Below are 16,265 nucleotides of genomic sequence, written 5' to 3' on the forward strand. Positions count from 1 at the left end.
TTTACATGAAAATATATCTATTGTAGGTTTAAATGTTGACATTAGTTTAAATGTTGATTGACATTAGTTTAAATGTTAGTTGATATATTGTTTAACATTAGTTTAAATGTAAGTTTACAGGTGTTTACAATAATTGACATTAGTTTTAATCAGTATAATTTTGATTTTCTAATTATTTTAATTTTTTTATATTATCAGATTCATACATTTTCTGTTTTATTTTAATTTGTGTTTACAATAGTTGATAACAGTTGCAATAATTTAAAAACTAAACAAAACAGTTTATAATTATATAAAATAAAGTATAGTACAGTTTATAACAGTATCTAAATTATTTACTACTTTAATTTTTACTTCAGGAATGGAAGATTTACAGATTTTATTACAATATGATGGCTCATGGGAAGATAATTCATCTTATTCAAATTATAGAGTATCTGGAATCATATTACCAAAGAATTGTAACTTCACAAATCTTGTTGATATAATCTCTACTGAAATGAAGATTCAGCTTAAACAAAATAAATTAGTTATTAAGTACAAAATCAGTGATGATTGTCCTCCAATAAGTATTGAAGATGATGCAGGTCTTACATTCTACAAAGAGCTTAAGAGAAAAGATAATGACATTACAAAATATAGAATATGTGTAACATTAGAGAAAAAGAGGAAAAGAGTCTATTCTAGTGAGACATCAAATGCAACTGTAAACCAAGATAACATGGAATTGGTTTTACAAAATAACATGTTGTCTATGGAAGGAGAATCTTCAGCATTAAGAGAGACATCAGAGAATAGCATGAATATGATTGAATATGCAAATCTTTTATCTGATATTGGAGAGACATATCTTGAGGAAGACTTCCAAGAATTTGTTCAAGGTTCAAGGGATATAGAAATTGGGAAAAAGTACAGGGATAAAAATTCATTGAAGAGTGAAATAAGCCTCTATGCACTATCAAAACATTTTCAATTCAAGGTACATATAATTTATTAGATTACTTTTTATTACTACTGTTTCTTTAACAGTTTACAACAGTTTCTAACAGTTTATAAATCAATATCCTTTTTAGTTTATAACCGTGTAGTACATTTTCAAATATAGTTTCGAAGTGTTTATATAACAGTTTCAATTGTTTTGTACTTCCTAAACTGTATTCAACCGTTTACAACACATGCATACAGTTTAAAAGTTCGTTTCATATACAGTTTCTAATGGTGTACAACATGGTTTATAACAGGTAATCAGATCATGCACAAGGCAATACAGGTTAAAATGTGTTGATGAAGAATGTCAATGGAATCTATACGCTTCAAAGATTGGTTACACAAAAGCATTTGTGATCCGCAAATTTGTTGATATTCATACTTGCCGTTTGGAAAAGAGAATGGGCAGTCAATGTCAAGCTAGTTCAACCGTCATTGCAAATATTATAAAACATAAGTTCATTGATGTGAAGACGATTTATACACCAAATGACATTAGGCGAGACATGAAAAATGACTACAGTGTTGATATGGACTATTGGAGAGCTTGGAGATGTAGAGGAAAAGCTATTGATCTAATAAGAGGAACACCAAAAGAATCATTTGCGCAACTTCCAAGTTATTTACACATGGTAAAAACAACAAACCCCGGATCCTATGTAAAATTAAAAACTGATGAAGATTCTGCTTTTCTATATGCATTCATGGCACTCAATGCATCAATAAAAGGATGGAAACATTGCATGCCTATTGTTGTAGTGGATGGAACATTCTTAAAAGGTCCATATGGTGGAACACTACTTGCGGCTTCGACCCATGATTCAGCTGGTAAGATTTTAAATTTTTTGATTATGAAACATTCATAAATACAGTTTACAACAGTTGCAGATAAAGTAAAAAACTATTGCAAACCGTTTCATATAAGTTTTTTTTTATTTTTAATAGTCTTTAATACAGTTTACAACTGTATCACCTATAGTATAAAACCGTTGCAAACCGTTTCAATTATATATTCTTTCAACATATTTATGATTATTTTGTATTTTATAAAGTTAATATATTAATTAATTTTATATTGTATACAGGAAAAATTTTCCCTCTTGCCTATGCAGTGACAGACTCTGAGAATAACAATTCATGGAATTGGTTTTTTGAAAGTATGATGGAAGTTTACGGTGTGAGAGAAGGAATGTGCATAATTTCAGACCGACATGAAAGCATAAAAAATGCAATAACAGATGTGTATGGTGAAGAAGTTAAACATGGGGTATGTATTTTCCATTTGCTTAACAATTTGAAGGTAAAATTTAGAAGAAAGCAAAAGGAAATAAAGGACATATTTCTAGCTGCTGCTAAGGCCTACACAGAAACAGAATTTAACTACCAAATTGCAGAAATGGATGCTTTGGACAGCCGAGTAAAACCATATCTTGAAGATGTGGGATATGAAAAATGGGCATTATCAAAATCAGTCCATAATAGATTCAATATCATGACATCAAACACAGCTGAATCATTGAATGCCGCCATCAACAAAGCAAGAGAGCTACCTGTCTCAATGTTATTTGAATACTTGAGAAGCTTAACTCAGAGATGGAGTTATAAAAACAGACATTTGGCAAGATGTACAATTACAACACTGATGCCTAAACATGAAGAAAGTTTGAGGGAGAGCTTCATAAACTGCATTAAACTAGAGGTTAGTTATTACCAGTTATAAACGTTGCAAACAGTTTCTAACCTTATCAAACGGATTTTATAACAATTTCTATTACAGTTTCAAACAGTGTAAATTATAATTTTTTTACTTTTCTTTGTAGGTGGAGCAAACAAGTGATGAAATATTCAAAGTTAGTAATGGTGACAAAACAAACACAGTCAATATTATGGAAAGAACTTGTACATGCAAAAGGTTTCAATTGGATATGATACCGTGCATACATGCTTTAGCTGTTTTTAATGACAGGCATCAGGATCCTTATGAATACTGCTCAAAGTATTACACAAAGAACGAAATGCTAGCTGCTTATGAAGACATAGTCTATCCAATTGCAAACGAAGAATCATGGGATATTCCAATAGAAATAAAAAATCAAGTTGTTCTAACACCAAAGGGAAAGGTTAAAGCAGGTAGACCAAGAAAACAAAGGATCAAAGGACCAAATGAAAAGTCAAACAAAAACAGATGTGGAAGATGTGAAAAATATGGTCATAATAAGAAGACATGTAGAAATCCTCCAAAAAATTGATACAATTCTTGTTTGTATTTTTTAATATTTTTGAACAGTTTTAAATAATTTTTTTCTTATTGAATTCATTGTAAGACAATTTACATAATAGCATTGAAAAAAGTTACAATCCGTCTCTTTATATAAAATAATTTTTAGATCAGTTGCAAACTGTATATAACAGTATATAAAACAGTTTCAAATCATTTCAAAAACATATAAGACTTTATGGAACAAATCAAAATGAAAAATCTTTATAAACTATTATATACAGTTTGCAATAGTATATAAGTCAGTTTAAAATGAAATATAAATGTTTATATAACAGTTGCATAAAGCACCTACTGTTTTTTCAAATCACACCAACTAGCTTATGCTTTAAAGCACCTACTGTTTTTTCAAAGATATATCTGCCCCAAGGAAATTCATCAAATCTCTCACAGTCAATCAAATGTACAAGCTTCATCTCAACTCTAGTTTCAGAATGAGTAGATAATAGAAGACACTGAATCAAATATATCTTAGCAAACTTCACAGCGTCCTCATTATCATTTTCCCAACAACGAGACATAAACTTTTTCTCAATAACTTTTCTACTAACCTTAGATTCATCTTTGAAATATTTATCACAAAAACTACTAGAATGGCAGAATTCAGAATAATCAGATTCATCCCCGAAACAACGCAATCCAGTAAGAATAACAAACTCATACATACTAAATCTCATTTTCCTACTACAAATATCAAACCACAACTCTTTATCATCTGAAAAATAAACCTCCCTTAACATCAAAGAATGTATCAACTGATGTTGCATAAGAGCGCTATCAAAATCAAAAAAAATACCAAAGCAACTATCCTTAAGCTTGACAAACTGATCCTTCGATAGAATTCTCCTAATATTTGCACAAACAGAAAATGAATATGGAACATTGACTTTTCCAAAAAAGTGCTTCCTTGGATCAACCACAAAGTCAAAATTCTGAAAATTAACAACAAAGCATAATTAAAAAACAATATACATTATAATAAATAACAATACATAAATAGCAATTATATCATTTAAGGTTGATAAAACAGTTTCAAACAGTTGCTAAATCAGATTAATACAGTTGCAAACAGTTTCAAATAATTGCTGATACATGTTATCCTGTTTTTAGGACAATTTCAAACAGTTGCTAAATCAGATTAATACAGTTGCAAACAGTTTCATATAGTTGCAAACATATTCATATAATATCAAACAGTTTTAAAATCACCTAATTATAATTTAAAACCATAATATCAACATAGAAAAATAAGAAATATCATAATAAAAACAGTTAGTTACCTTATTATTACTTGAAGGAACATCTTTATGAGCAAATAAGCGTCTTCGATTTGGTCTTCTATGACGAACATTTTTTTCAGTATCTGAATAAGGTTCATTATCAGATTCTTCAGAAACAACCTTAACATTCTTCTTACCAGTAACATTCTTAACCTTCTTCACTGAAGCAGAAGCAGATTGAACATTAATTTTCTGTTTTTTCTTTACAGGAGACTTAACACCAGCTTTCTTACAAGGAGATTTCAGAGTTCGTTTTTGTTTTTCCTTGCTAACAGGCTTAACAACAGGAGTTTGAGGCTTCTTCGCATGAGCCGCAATCTCATTTAAGCTCTTATCAATATCATCATCAGACCTTGTATTAACCATTTTTCAAAATCTAATAATAAAAAACAGAATAGAAAACATGCAAACTCCAATTAGAAAAATCAGAAAATACCTAGAATTAAGAACATAATACATAAAACAATATAAAATCAAAATCAAAAACAAGAATACATGAAACCGAAATAGAATACACAACATGCAAATAAAAATAGAAAAAATAAGAAAATACCTAGAATTAATGGCAGTAGCAATGGATGATTGAAATAACGAGCACTTTATAGGAACGATCGCAGAAAACCGTCAAGGAATGGATAGGGAAGAAGAAACCGTCACGGAGTGGGAGAAAGCAACTGTGAGAGAGTGGGAGAAAGGAAACCGTCGCGAATATTTTCAAATTGGAGAAGAAACCGCAAGAGAGAGAAAGAAATCAGAAAAGGAAAGAGAGAAAAAAGAGGGAAAGAGAGAAAGTGTGCCAAATATTTCAAATTGGAGTATTTTCACAAATAAAAAAAAGCCTTAATTGAGGTAGGCACAAAAACAATACAGAATAGGGGTAAAAACATAAAGATTCAAAATTGAGGTATTTCAAACAAATAAATATATAAAGGGAGTATTTTGTGCAAATTCCTCTTGTATGAATGTCACTCCACATTATTTAAATAAATAAAAATCATACACTTATAGAAACATTGATTATAATCTTAACAACATAATAAAAGTAATTCTTAATTAGGAAAGGTATATATGAAAGTGAGGTGTCTCAACTAGAGCTAGATAGAGAGGTTTGTAAACATAGATATGCTATGATAGAAATTTTATTTTATATAATCTGGTTCAGTTTTATTTTTACATTTACTTTGTAATTATTTTTCTACTATATAAATAATTTTATATGAGACGAACTCAATAATATATTCAATATAATTCTGATTTAATTAAATAAAATATTTGTTTATGTGTATTATATTTTCTATTTTTTATTTTAACTATTAAATATGATTTCTTTTCATAATCAAAAAGCTCCCAACACTCCAAAATTTATTTAGAAACTTCTTTAATTTTATTAGAATTTAGTCTAGGTATATCACCAATTAAATAAAAATTTATAAACTAGAATTATTAAGTTTTTTTAGTAGAATATTCTAACTACTTTGGCTTTTGAATTTTGGTAAGACATTATACATGGAATTTTTAGTTTCCCATCACACACAGTAGACATAATAATTAAATAATTGTAGCAGAATATTCTAAGTGGTTTGGCTTATTAAAATGGGAAGACAAGAACCTAAAAGTGAAAGCATTATTTGAAGCTAGATACCCAGGAATCCATGGTTTTGATTTTTATGTGAGGATTAGATAAGATTTATATAATCTTTTATATGGATGGTTCTAAATGTTCTTTGCAAATTGACAGCTCTTATTATTTAGTAGCTAGGTTGTGTGGTTTCACTTCTCACAATTACTTCTCTTTCAGGTAATTAAACCCTAATACTCATGAAATTTAAAGTAACTCCGGTCTATGAACATGTTTATCAGGATAAATTGATATAATTACTAATCAATTAAAAAAAACTATTTTTTATTTTTAGATTTATATAAAATAAACAAATTCAGATATCTAAGTGACATTGTATTTTTATTGGCCTAAAAATAGAGAATAGTATTTTAAATTAATTGAAATAGTTAAGTGTTAGTCAATTGATCCTGATAATCATATTCAGGAGTCATGGTATTCCTTCGTTCTGAATTATATTCACAATCGAAAACAAAAGCAGAAACATTTAAAAATAAAAGTAAAAGAAAATTTATCAATTGTAAAAATAGATAATACATTGTATTAAAAAGGATTAATAGATTAAATATACTATTAAAAAGAATAAGTGCCACCTTTAGTTAAACATTGACTATTATATTATTTATATAAACGAAACTAATTACAAAACAAAATATTATTATAAATAATATAATTAATATTGAATTGTGGTTTTCTTTAATTATGTAAAAAAAACGTTTCTAAAAAAAATTAAACCTACAATTTTAATAGAATACCGTGTAGCGTTTATACCATTTAAGACAAGGCGAAGATTGTTATGCTCTACTTGCCCACCTTATTTTTATAGCTAATTTAATACTAACATTTTAGATTTAAAATATATAAAAATATTACTACGTTTTTTGGGAAATCTTTTAGCTTTACTTCTAAATTAAACAATAAATTGGATGGTATAAGCACTAGACATCAATTTGTTATAATTTTTTCTAAACGTTCCCTCTTTTCAATTATACTATTAAAAAAAAAGTGATGCAATGTGTTGATAAAATACATGGCAAACAAAATCTATCTAGGAAATATGCCATTCATATGTATATTCTGTCGTGGGTGGACTTAAAACTGCCACGTACTATACCTCATTTCTTGTTGATTTATGCTCTTTTACATCTAGATTCTAATTTTTTTCATGTTAGAAAACTGAAATTATTTGAAAATGTGGCATAAATCTAGGTGTAACAATCACAGGAACATTTTCCAAGCATTAACGAAAAGGAAAATTTACCAATTTCTTATAAAAGAAAGAAAAACATAAATTCTTTTCTTTAAAGAGAAAAACAAACATTCTCACGATCAATATTGGTGAATTATTCAACAAAAAGATATATATTGGTGAATATATTGAAGAGATTCAACACCAATATTATAATAAACAATGCCACTAATGCCCTGAATTGGTGGAAGATTAGTTTAACAAAAATTTAATTATTTTGTATTAAATAAATTACAAAGTACATGTATTTAAATCAGAAAAAGATAGAATCAAATAAAATTATTTTGGAGTTAATCAAATTAAATCTCTATAAAAATTAAAAAAGATAAATTAGGGCTTCTCTTTGTAACGGTCATTGCTCATGATAAGGATTTATAGTTGGCGATTTGCTTAATTTCTACTTAGGATATTTAAAAAGCTCGGGATAAGCATATTTTTAATCCGAGGAATGAGATATTCATACGCTTCTTTTATCTAGCATTTATGCAACGGTCTATTTATATAGAGATGCACATTCAAGATTTTCTTACTTAGGAAATGATTTGTTTGCCTGTTTAGACTATTTTTTTCTTTAATTTTTGTTGGTCCCTGTTTGTATTTAAGCTTCAGTTGTATCAAATTATTTTCTTAAACATAGTTTGTAGTTTTTAATATAATATCTCACTCATAAAGAAGATGACAAATTCATTTCATTGTAGCTTCTGATCGAAGCCCAATAAAATTGAGTAGATCTCCCACTACACATTATTTATTTCCCCCACTTCTATTCCGTATATAATTGATTGCATATTCACTATTCAGTGATCATTTACGTGACTATTTTATTTAAATAGTTACATATATATGTCATCGTTTTTTTGTTTATTTTCTATTAATTTTAAATGAAATGAAGTATGAGTATGATTCCAATTGTAATCATTTTCACATTTTAAATTGAAACAACTTTTTTTAATATTTTGTTGGTTAAATCGTACAAATATATCCAGAATATGAATTTCAGCATTCACATGGGGATCGCTTTTGGTACAGTGATGAACTGACAATCCACAACCAATTCACATGAACATATCTTTTTTATAATCCGACTGAACCAGACATATATTATGTTTTAGTACAACTAATATGTTCTATGTTTTAACATTCTAGGGTATGTTTTGCGTCCAGTTCAGTGGAATAGTAAATATCACAAATACGTGGCGTGGTGGTGGAGATTTGATGAAGAAGGCCAGGCAGATCATTCAGGACCTGTTTAGTATAACTTTTCAAACCAGTTTATAGTTTTTTTTTAAAATATAATTAAAAAGAAACGCGTTTGCGAGGAATTGAATCCACGACCTATCAATTTGTTTTGTATTATGCTATTTGAGTTATATTTTATTGATCCATTTATACTTTATTGGTATTATTTTTAGAGATTATTCTTTATAAGAATTATACCTTGATAAAAAAAGACCAATAAAACCTAATCTGAATGGCGGATATTAAACTCTCTGGTTCAGGATTACCCTAAATTATAAAATGAACAAAGGATCACTTTACCCCCCTGAACTTTGCACAAAGTATCAAAAACGTCCAAATTAGCAAAACGGGATCACTTCCAGGACGTCGCAGCAGACAGAAGAGGAGATTGATCGCCGTGTTTAGGCCGGCATTCAAGAGGGTCTGTGGGAGGTTGAGCAGAGGCTAGCAGAGAAGCAAAGACAGGAGTTGGCGGAGCAGCTGGCGGCTTCGCGGCGTGAGCAGCAGGAAAGCATGGCCCAGCTTATCCGTGAGGAGGTCGCGAGACTGATGCCTACTCTTCCTGCAGAGTATCGATCACAGTTCCCCGACGGCGACGACACTACAGATTTATAGTCTTGTCCTAGTTTACTTTTCGAACAAATTGTGGGTTTTTTCTTTCAGATGTTATACGTATACTTTAATATTACCTATATATATATTCAGTGTTTGTTTCAATTTATTGTGATTTATGAACGTATTAACGTTACTGTATTTAGTAGGTGTAAAACGACAGGAATAAACGTAAAAATCGGCTGAAAACCGCAAATTTCTGCCAAAAAAACAGTGCAATTGGCGACGGAATTCAACACATAGCGACGGATATATCCGTCGCTAAGTGTGCCATTTCTGAGACAGAAATGGCGCTTTTAGCGACGGATTATAATCCGTCGCCAATTATATTAAATAGCGACGGATATATCCGTCGCTATGTGTTACATTCCGTCGCTAATTTGTCTCAGGATGAGACCGATCCTGAGACAAATTGGCGACGGATATGGCAAAATTAGTGACGGATATTTCGTCGCTAATTTGCCACGGAATTGAAGAATGGTCGCAAATTCTTTTGCGACCATTCTTGTGGCGACGGACAGCGTCCGTCGCTAACCCACGTTAGCGACGGAAATAGGGCCATTAGCGACGGAATTATCCGTCGCTAATAGGCTGTTTTCCAGTAGTGATTATAAAATAGTCAATAAATTCCATTTTGTTATAAAATGGTCTCTGCACTATAACTTTTGTTATAAAAGGGCATCTATATAAAATGCACCGATTTCACGCTAAAACACATCATTTTTTTGGTCAATCCACGCATCATTTTTACTTATGTGGCAAGCGGGAATTATAAAAAAAGTTATAGTTTAGTAACCTATTTATAATAAAAAGTATAACTCGGTAATTTTTTAATAATTCACAAAAAATTTGGGGTTCTTTTTATAACAACAGAAACATTTTGGTAATAAACGGAATAATTTATTGAATATCTTATAACAAAAATAAGTCTAGTGATCATTTCTTAATTTAGAGTAATCCTGTGACGCTTGGAGTTTAATATATTCCCGAGCGGCTAAGACTTTCCGAGTATAAAATTTTGATTTCGAACCTAGTAAGATCAGTAGTTTGAGGACATGCTAAAACAAAAAATTGACACTAACTATATTTCTGAAAAATTGAAAACAAAAAGCGATACTATTCTGCAGGAATATGCTAAAGAACATTAGTAGACACAAAAAAAACTGGTACATATTAAAAAGAAATGCAACGTGTCGTAAATATAGACACCAATTCGTGAATACATATTAATTAAGGCATTGCATTATAACAAGAATCTGAAATTATTCATAAAAAAAAAAAAAAAAAACTAGAATCTGAAATTTGTCAGAATTTGTGTTCGCATGAATGGATCTCATGGTTCTTGTCTGCATCTTTTACATAGAATCATATAAATATGTCTGGTCTAAATGTAGTTTGAGAAGATATGAAATCTTTGGTCATTTCATTTCTTAATCCAGTTGTTTTTGTTTTTGATAAAAGACGATGTATGTTTCTTAAGAAGGGGCCAAGTTCATTTCCTAATTTCGATTTACACTAGTTATATGTTCTTAAATGGAATGTATGCATATTTATCACTTTTTATAGGTTAATTTTTGACCATTATGATGGGTTATTTTTGTAATCATCGTCCCAATAACTCTTTCTAAAAGTCAGATAATATTTTTAAGGCCTAATCACTCAAAAGTCCTCCACCTTTAATTTTTTTTTTTCAATTGTATTCTAACGTTGGAAAACTCTCCAAAACCTTCCCACCTTTAAATTTCATTCCAATTGTATCCTGACGTAGGAAAATCTTCTCAAAATCCCCCCATCTTTAGATTTTTTTTCAATTATACCCTAAATTAAAAAAATTTATAGTTTTGATTTTAAAAAGTTATTGGATATAATTTTAGGAAGAATGATTTTTTCATTATTAATAATATTAGAATTTAATTATAATATAGATTAAAAATGAAAGATTATTTTAAATTTTTTTCATGTGAAAAAAGGTCAATTTAATACTTTGTGGTACAATTGAAAAAGAATCTAAAGGTGAAGGGGTTCTGAGAGAATTTTTGTACTTCAGGGTGCAATTGAAAAAAAGTTTAAAGGTGGAGGCTTTTGAGTAATTAAACCTATTTTTAATTTGATCATAATTAATAATAAAAGGGTGTTTAGTTCAGCTTTTTGATATAGTTTTTAGCTTTTATTTTTCAAAAAGCTTTATTCAAATCAGTGAGATTTTTTGGAGTTTTTTAAACCTCCTAAAAATGTTGTTAGAAAATTCCATTTTAGAGCTTTTTGCTAACAAGTGATTGTTGTTTCAAAAATTTAATTATTTAGATAAAATCACTCATACTAGAATAAAGTATTTTTTAATATATAAAATTATTTTAATTATTTATAAATTATATAATATTATTTTATTTATATTGAAACAACTATAATTTAGTAACTTTTAAAATAAATCATAAATTTATCAAAAAAATATCTAAATAATTTTAAATTAATTGCTGCTTCTTATAAAAATAATTATTAATATTTTTATTAAAAATTATATAATATAATATATTTATAATTTAATAAATAAAAATAAAAGTATGCCCTTTATTGTCATTTTATATATAAACAGCAGCAGATAATTGAATCTCACCAAACACGTATGGTTTATCAATTATCAATTATCAGCAACCAGCCATCAGCTAACAGCTACCAGTTATAAAAAAAACAGCTGAACCAATCATACTCTAAATACGAGACTTCGTTATTCAAAAATATCTCATTTTTTTTTCATTTATAACCCCGCTTTGCAAATCTTTTAATATTAATTTATTTTTAAATTTTAATTTTAATTACAACTGTTTGTTCTAATTGAAATGAAAATTAATTCAAATACACCTATAATATTAATTTATTTTATATTTTTATCATAAAAGATTTTAGACATGAACAATATAGAGAATGTATCTAAATTGTTTCACTTCAATTTAAACAAATAGTTATAATTGAAACCAAAAATTAAAAACCAGACTAAAATATATACGTGATTTCTAAATAATATTTAAATTGGTTTTAGATTGACATAAAATTGATTTCATGTTAATATGTATATAGGTGATTTCCTTAAAAATTTATGATTTAATTTTCGTTTGATATACAAAAGTTAGTACTAGAATGTAACTATTTCCCTCTTGTTTTCAATTGAAGAGGTCCAATATTTAGTTTTATAGAAAAAAACTAATTTTGATAAATCATTCTTCTTCCTCTTATGTCACAAGGAACAATTCAATGTATTTTAGTTTTTGATTGATATTCGATGTATGATAAATTTGTATTGTCACGTGCAATTAACCTTCTAGGCACGTTTCCCGTGATATAAAATTCCATAGCAAACACTCCATACTCTTGTAACCGCGCGTGACAATTATACTCCTCATCTCATCTTTTAGAATAGGCCTAATCACTCAAAAACCCCTCACCTTTAGACTTTTTTTCAATTCCACCCCGACGTTGAAAAATTGTCAATTTTACCCACTTTTGAATTTTCCGTTTTCAATTGTACCCCAATTTTTTAATTTTTGTTAATTTTTTTATTTAAATGATGAAATCATTTAATTAACTAAGTCTAAAGATGAAATTAAATTCTTTTTTCTTCAAAAAAGTACAAATAAGTCCTTTATTATTAAAAACTAACTAAAAACCATAATCAAATTAACACTATTTTAAATTCTTAATTAATTTAACTAAATTTAAATAAATTTTAAAAACATACAATTAATATATGCTAGACATGGAGGATGTTTTAAAAAAAAATTTCAAGTAAAAAAGACGTTAATTTAATATTTCAGGGTACAATTGAAACACAAAAATGCAAAATAGAGTAAAATTGACAAATTTTCAACGTCAGGGTATAATTGAAAAGGGGCTAAAAGGTCGGGGTTTTATAAGAGATTAGGCCTTTAGAATATACTCTCTTTATTCTTTTTTTTTATGAATATTTTATCTATTTTAAATATTTTAATAAATATTCTAAGCCCAGTTATTTTTATATATTATAGTAGTAATTTTATTTTTATTAATATTTTTGTGTTGTTTCAATATATATATGACAATTAAACATTCAAATAATAAATTATCACCTGTAATTTGGGATAAAAAATAAAAATAATACCTATTTATTTGCAACGAAGGGAATAATAAATTATTCAATAAAATAAAATAAATATTGTTACAGGAGAAGAAGAAATTAATTATTATATTAAATAAAGATATATTAAAAATACGGAGATAAATTTATAAAAACGTATTAACATCAATTGTATTTTTTTAGATTATGTCATTAAAAGACTTAATATCGGTAATAGGCCCGAAAAGGTATCTAAAATAGCAAATTTAAAAATTTAACGTTTCAAATTCAGTTTTTAGAATAGGCCCTATAGTCGATCGAAGGTCCTTGCCAGTAAGAAAGCAAACAGTTTTACTAAAATAGAGGGAGTAAATAAAGAGTGTCGCTTCTAAAATACTTTTAAATTATTTCCTTCGGTCCATAATATTAGTAACATTTGAGAAATTTTTTGATTCATAATATTAGTCACTTTAGTATATTAAGAGAGTATTAATTGCTACTTTTAAAAATTCGCTCCCTCTTAATTTATTAAAAAATACAGTAATACAAATAAAAATAGTAGTAATAAATGTTTGCAAGTTTCAAGATAGCATTAATAGTCAAAGTATGTACTCCCTCCGTTCCATGATATTTATCGCATTTGGATAATTATTTTAATCCATAATATTTGTCATTTTAAAATATCAAAAAAGCATTAATTGTTATTTTTTCATGTTTGCCCGTTATTAATTTATTGAAAGAATAAAATAAATAGATAAAAGTAGTAGTTATAAATGCAAACAAATTTTAATATAGTGTTAATTTAGTTTTTGTTTCAAAGTCAAATTCGACAAATATTATGGACTGGAAAAGTATAAATTAAGACATATTAATTATTTTTTTAATTTTTATGCAAAAACTAAATAGATAAATATTATGAACTGAAAAAAGTAATATTTATATTTAAATTTTTATAATATAGTCTAAATTATTTACGTCTTTTTCTATAGTCAACAAAAGAATAAAAAATCAATTATAAAAAGCAATATTTGATCATTGGAATCTCTATAACAAAGACATAAAAAGAGAGGATTAAATTTAAAAATATAAACCTATAAAAAGAAAAAAAATTAAAAGAGAGTGGAGTAATTATTTTTGGGAAAATATGTTTTTTTACAAAAAAGGACGTGAGGGGGGTGTAATTGTTTTTAATATAAATTCATGGGTGATGAAAAATGAACTTTTTGTTTTTGAACAAAATCCGGTAATGACATTCGAGAAGTGTGTGAGGGCTAGTTGCTTCCAATACGACAAGATGTCATTGTTATTTTTTATGGATAGGTTTCACAACTTGCATTGGTGGGTTTGAAAATACGCTTATAGATATTTAATTACTCGTATTTATTTTAAAACTAAATAAATTAATTTTAAAAATATAAAATGTTTTTAATCTCATAAAACAATTCCTGACATTTCTATGTTAAAATATTAAAATTTGTTATTTTATCCCTTAGTTGAACAATCAATATATGTATAATGTATGTGTGTCCATATAAATGTTTGTTTAACTCTTTTTTTAAATGTTTGTTTAACTCTTTTTTAACTAAATCATCTCATTGTCAAAAAAAAAAAAACTAAATCATCTAATAAAATTAACCGGCGTAAAATGCTAATAATAATTTAAACAAACATTAAAGAATAACCAATCATCTTTTAAAGATGAATTAATAGTTAAGACTGTTATAAGATCTTTAGAGCATCCACAATACAATGCTAAAATGTCATGCTAATGCTATAATTTGGCATTGAGCTTTAAATTCAGTTTCCAATGCGATGTTATATTCGGTGCTAAATTTAGCATATGCTATATTATGTCTTAAATTTAGCATCCACTATAACATATGCTAAACTTCAACAACCAATCAAAATTCATTGTTAATTATAATTTTTTACTATTACTTTTTTTTTTTAATTTCATTATTTATTTTAAATTTTATACTTCTTTTTTTATTTTTACAATTTTGATTAATTAAAAAAAATAGACCACAAGCCAACATATTAAATGATCTATAAAATAATTTATTTTTATATAATCCACCGATTATCTTAATAATTTTTTTTAAAAAGATTTTCATTATTATATCAATTAAAAAATAAAATTTATGTTAAAATAATTTATAAAACATATTATTTAATTGTTTTTTTTTCTTTCAAAAAGTTGATATATATTTATTATAACATTTTTTAGCATTTTGTAATTAAAATTTTATGCTAAATATAACATTTTGCTACTTTTTCATGCTAAATTTAACATAAAAAATGACATTGCATTGTGGATGATCTTAGTAAGTAGATTTTCTTAAAAGTTCAAACCAACATAACCTTTTAATATTTAAGATTTTATTTTAGTATTTAGGTTATAAGTAATAATAGTTAATAGTATTCTTCAAGTTTCAAATGCCCATTAATTAAATTTATGAATTAATGCAAAAAAATAATGTACAATGCGTTTTACATTTTCAATTCAATTTCTATTCTTCCAACTTTAATGACGAGTTTTTTTTAAGCACCATTTTGGTTGAGGAAAATCGGATGATTAAAATCCATGAATTTTATACAATTTATAGATTTAAAATCTACCGTTTGTTAAGATACAAAATGATGAATTTTTTTGAATTGTCAATAAAATTCTTTATTTAATTTTTTATTAAGGAGGTGAAAAAGTTGAAATCCACCACTTGTTATACATGATGATTGTTAGAATATTTTTTTATTTAAAAAAATTCCTTATAAATTCATTGATCTTATGTTATAATTTTAAAATCCATGAATTTTATATTTCATAGATTTTAAATTCATCAATTCAAAGAATGCCTTATTATTTAAACCACCGACTGGAAACTCGACTTATAATGCCAGTGTATCCCAAAATCTAC

At 27.1% G+C, this 16,265-nt stretch overlaps 2 protein-coding genes across 2 annotated transcripts; one reads left to right on the top strand and one right to left on the bottom strand.

The window, feature by feature from the left end:
• Nucleotides 1-361: 361 nt before the first annotated feature.
• LOC126674635 (uncharacterized) lies at nt 362-3,347 on the top strand. The gene is made up of 4 exons (XM_050369119.2): nt 362-979; nt 1,242-1,815; nt 2,073-2,686; nt 2,808-3,347. The coding sequence occupies exons 1-4, from the start codon at nt 362-364 to the stop codon at nt 3,234-3,236; spliced, it is 2,235 nt and encodes a 744-aa protein (XP_050225076.1). The 3' UTR covers nt 3,237-3,347.
• A 220-nt stretch (nt 3,348-3,567) lies between these two features.
• LOC130015302 (uncharacterized) lies at nt 3,568-4,911 on the bottom strand. Its single transcript, XM_056105109.1, has 2 exons — nt 4,546-4,911; nt 3,568-4,197 (listed from the first exon to the last, which is right to left on the bottom strand). The coding sequence occupies exons 1-2, from the start codon at nt 4,909-4,911 to the stop codon at nt 3,568-3,570; spliced, it is 996 nt and encodes a 331-aa protein (XP_055961084.1).
• Nucleotides 4,912-16,265: the final 11,354 nt, after the last annotated feature.

Source organism: Mercurialis annua, linkage group LG3 (genome assembly GCF_937616625.2).
Source record: "Mercurialis annua linkage group LG3, ddMerAnnu1.2, whole genome shotgun sequence".
Taxonomy (NCBI): domain Eukaryota; kingdom Viridiplantae; phylum Streptophyta; class Magnoliopsida; order Malpighiales; family Euphorbiaceae; genus Mercurialis; species Mercurialis annua.

What these genes read in the sequence shown, in the direction of transcription:
- LOC126674635 (XM_050369119.2), top strand. Translation starts at nt 362, where the DNA reads ATGGAAGATTTACAGATTTTATTACAATATGATGGCTCATGGGAAGAT. An exon ending in CAAAACATTTTCAATTCAAG is followed by an intron (nt 980 to 1,241) that starts GTACATATAATT and finishes GGTTTATAACAG; the next exon opens with GTAATCAGATCATGCACAAG. An exon ending in TAAACTGCATTAAACTAGAG is followed by an intron (nt 2,687 to 2,807) that starts GTTAGTTATTAC and finishes TTTTCTTTGTAG; the next exon opens with GTGGAGCAAACAAGTGATGA.
- LOC130015302 (XM_056105109.1), bottom strand. Translation starts at nt 4,911, where the DNA reads ATGGTTAATACAAGGTCTGATGATGATATTGATAAGAGCTTAAATGAG. An exon ending in TTCCTTCAAGTAATAATAAG is followed by an intron (nt 4,198 to 4,545) that starts GTAACTAACTGT and finishes GTTAATTTTCAG; the next exon opens with AATTTTGACTTTGTGGTTGA.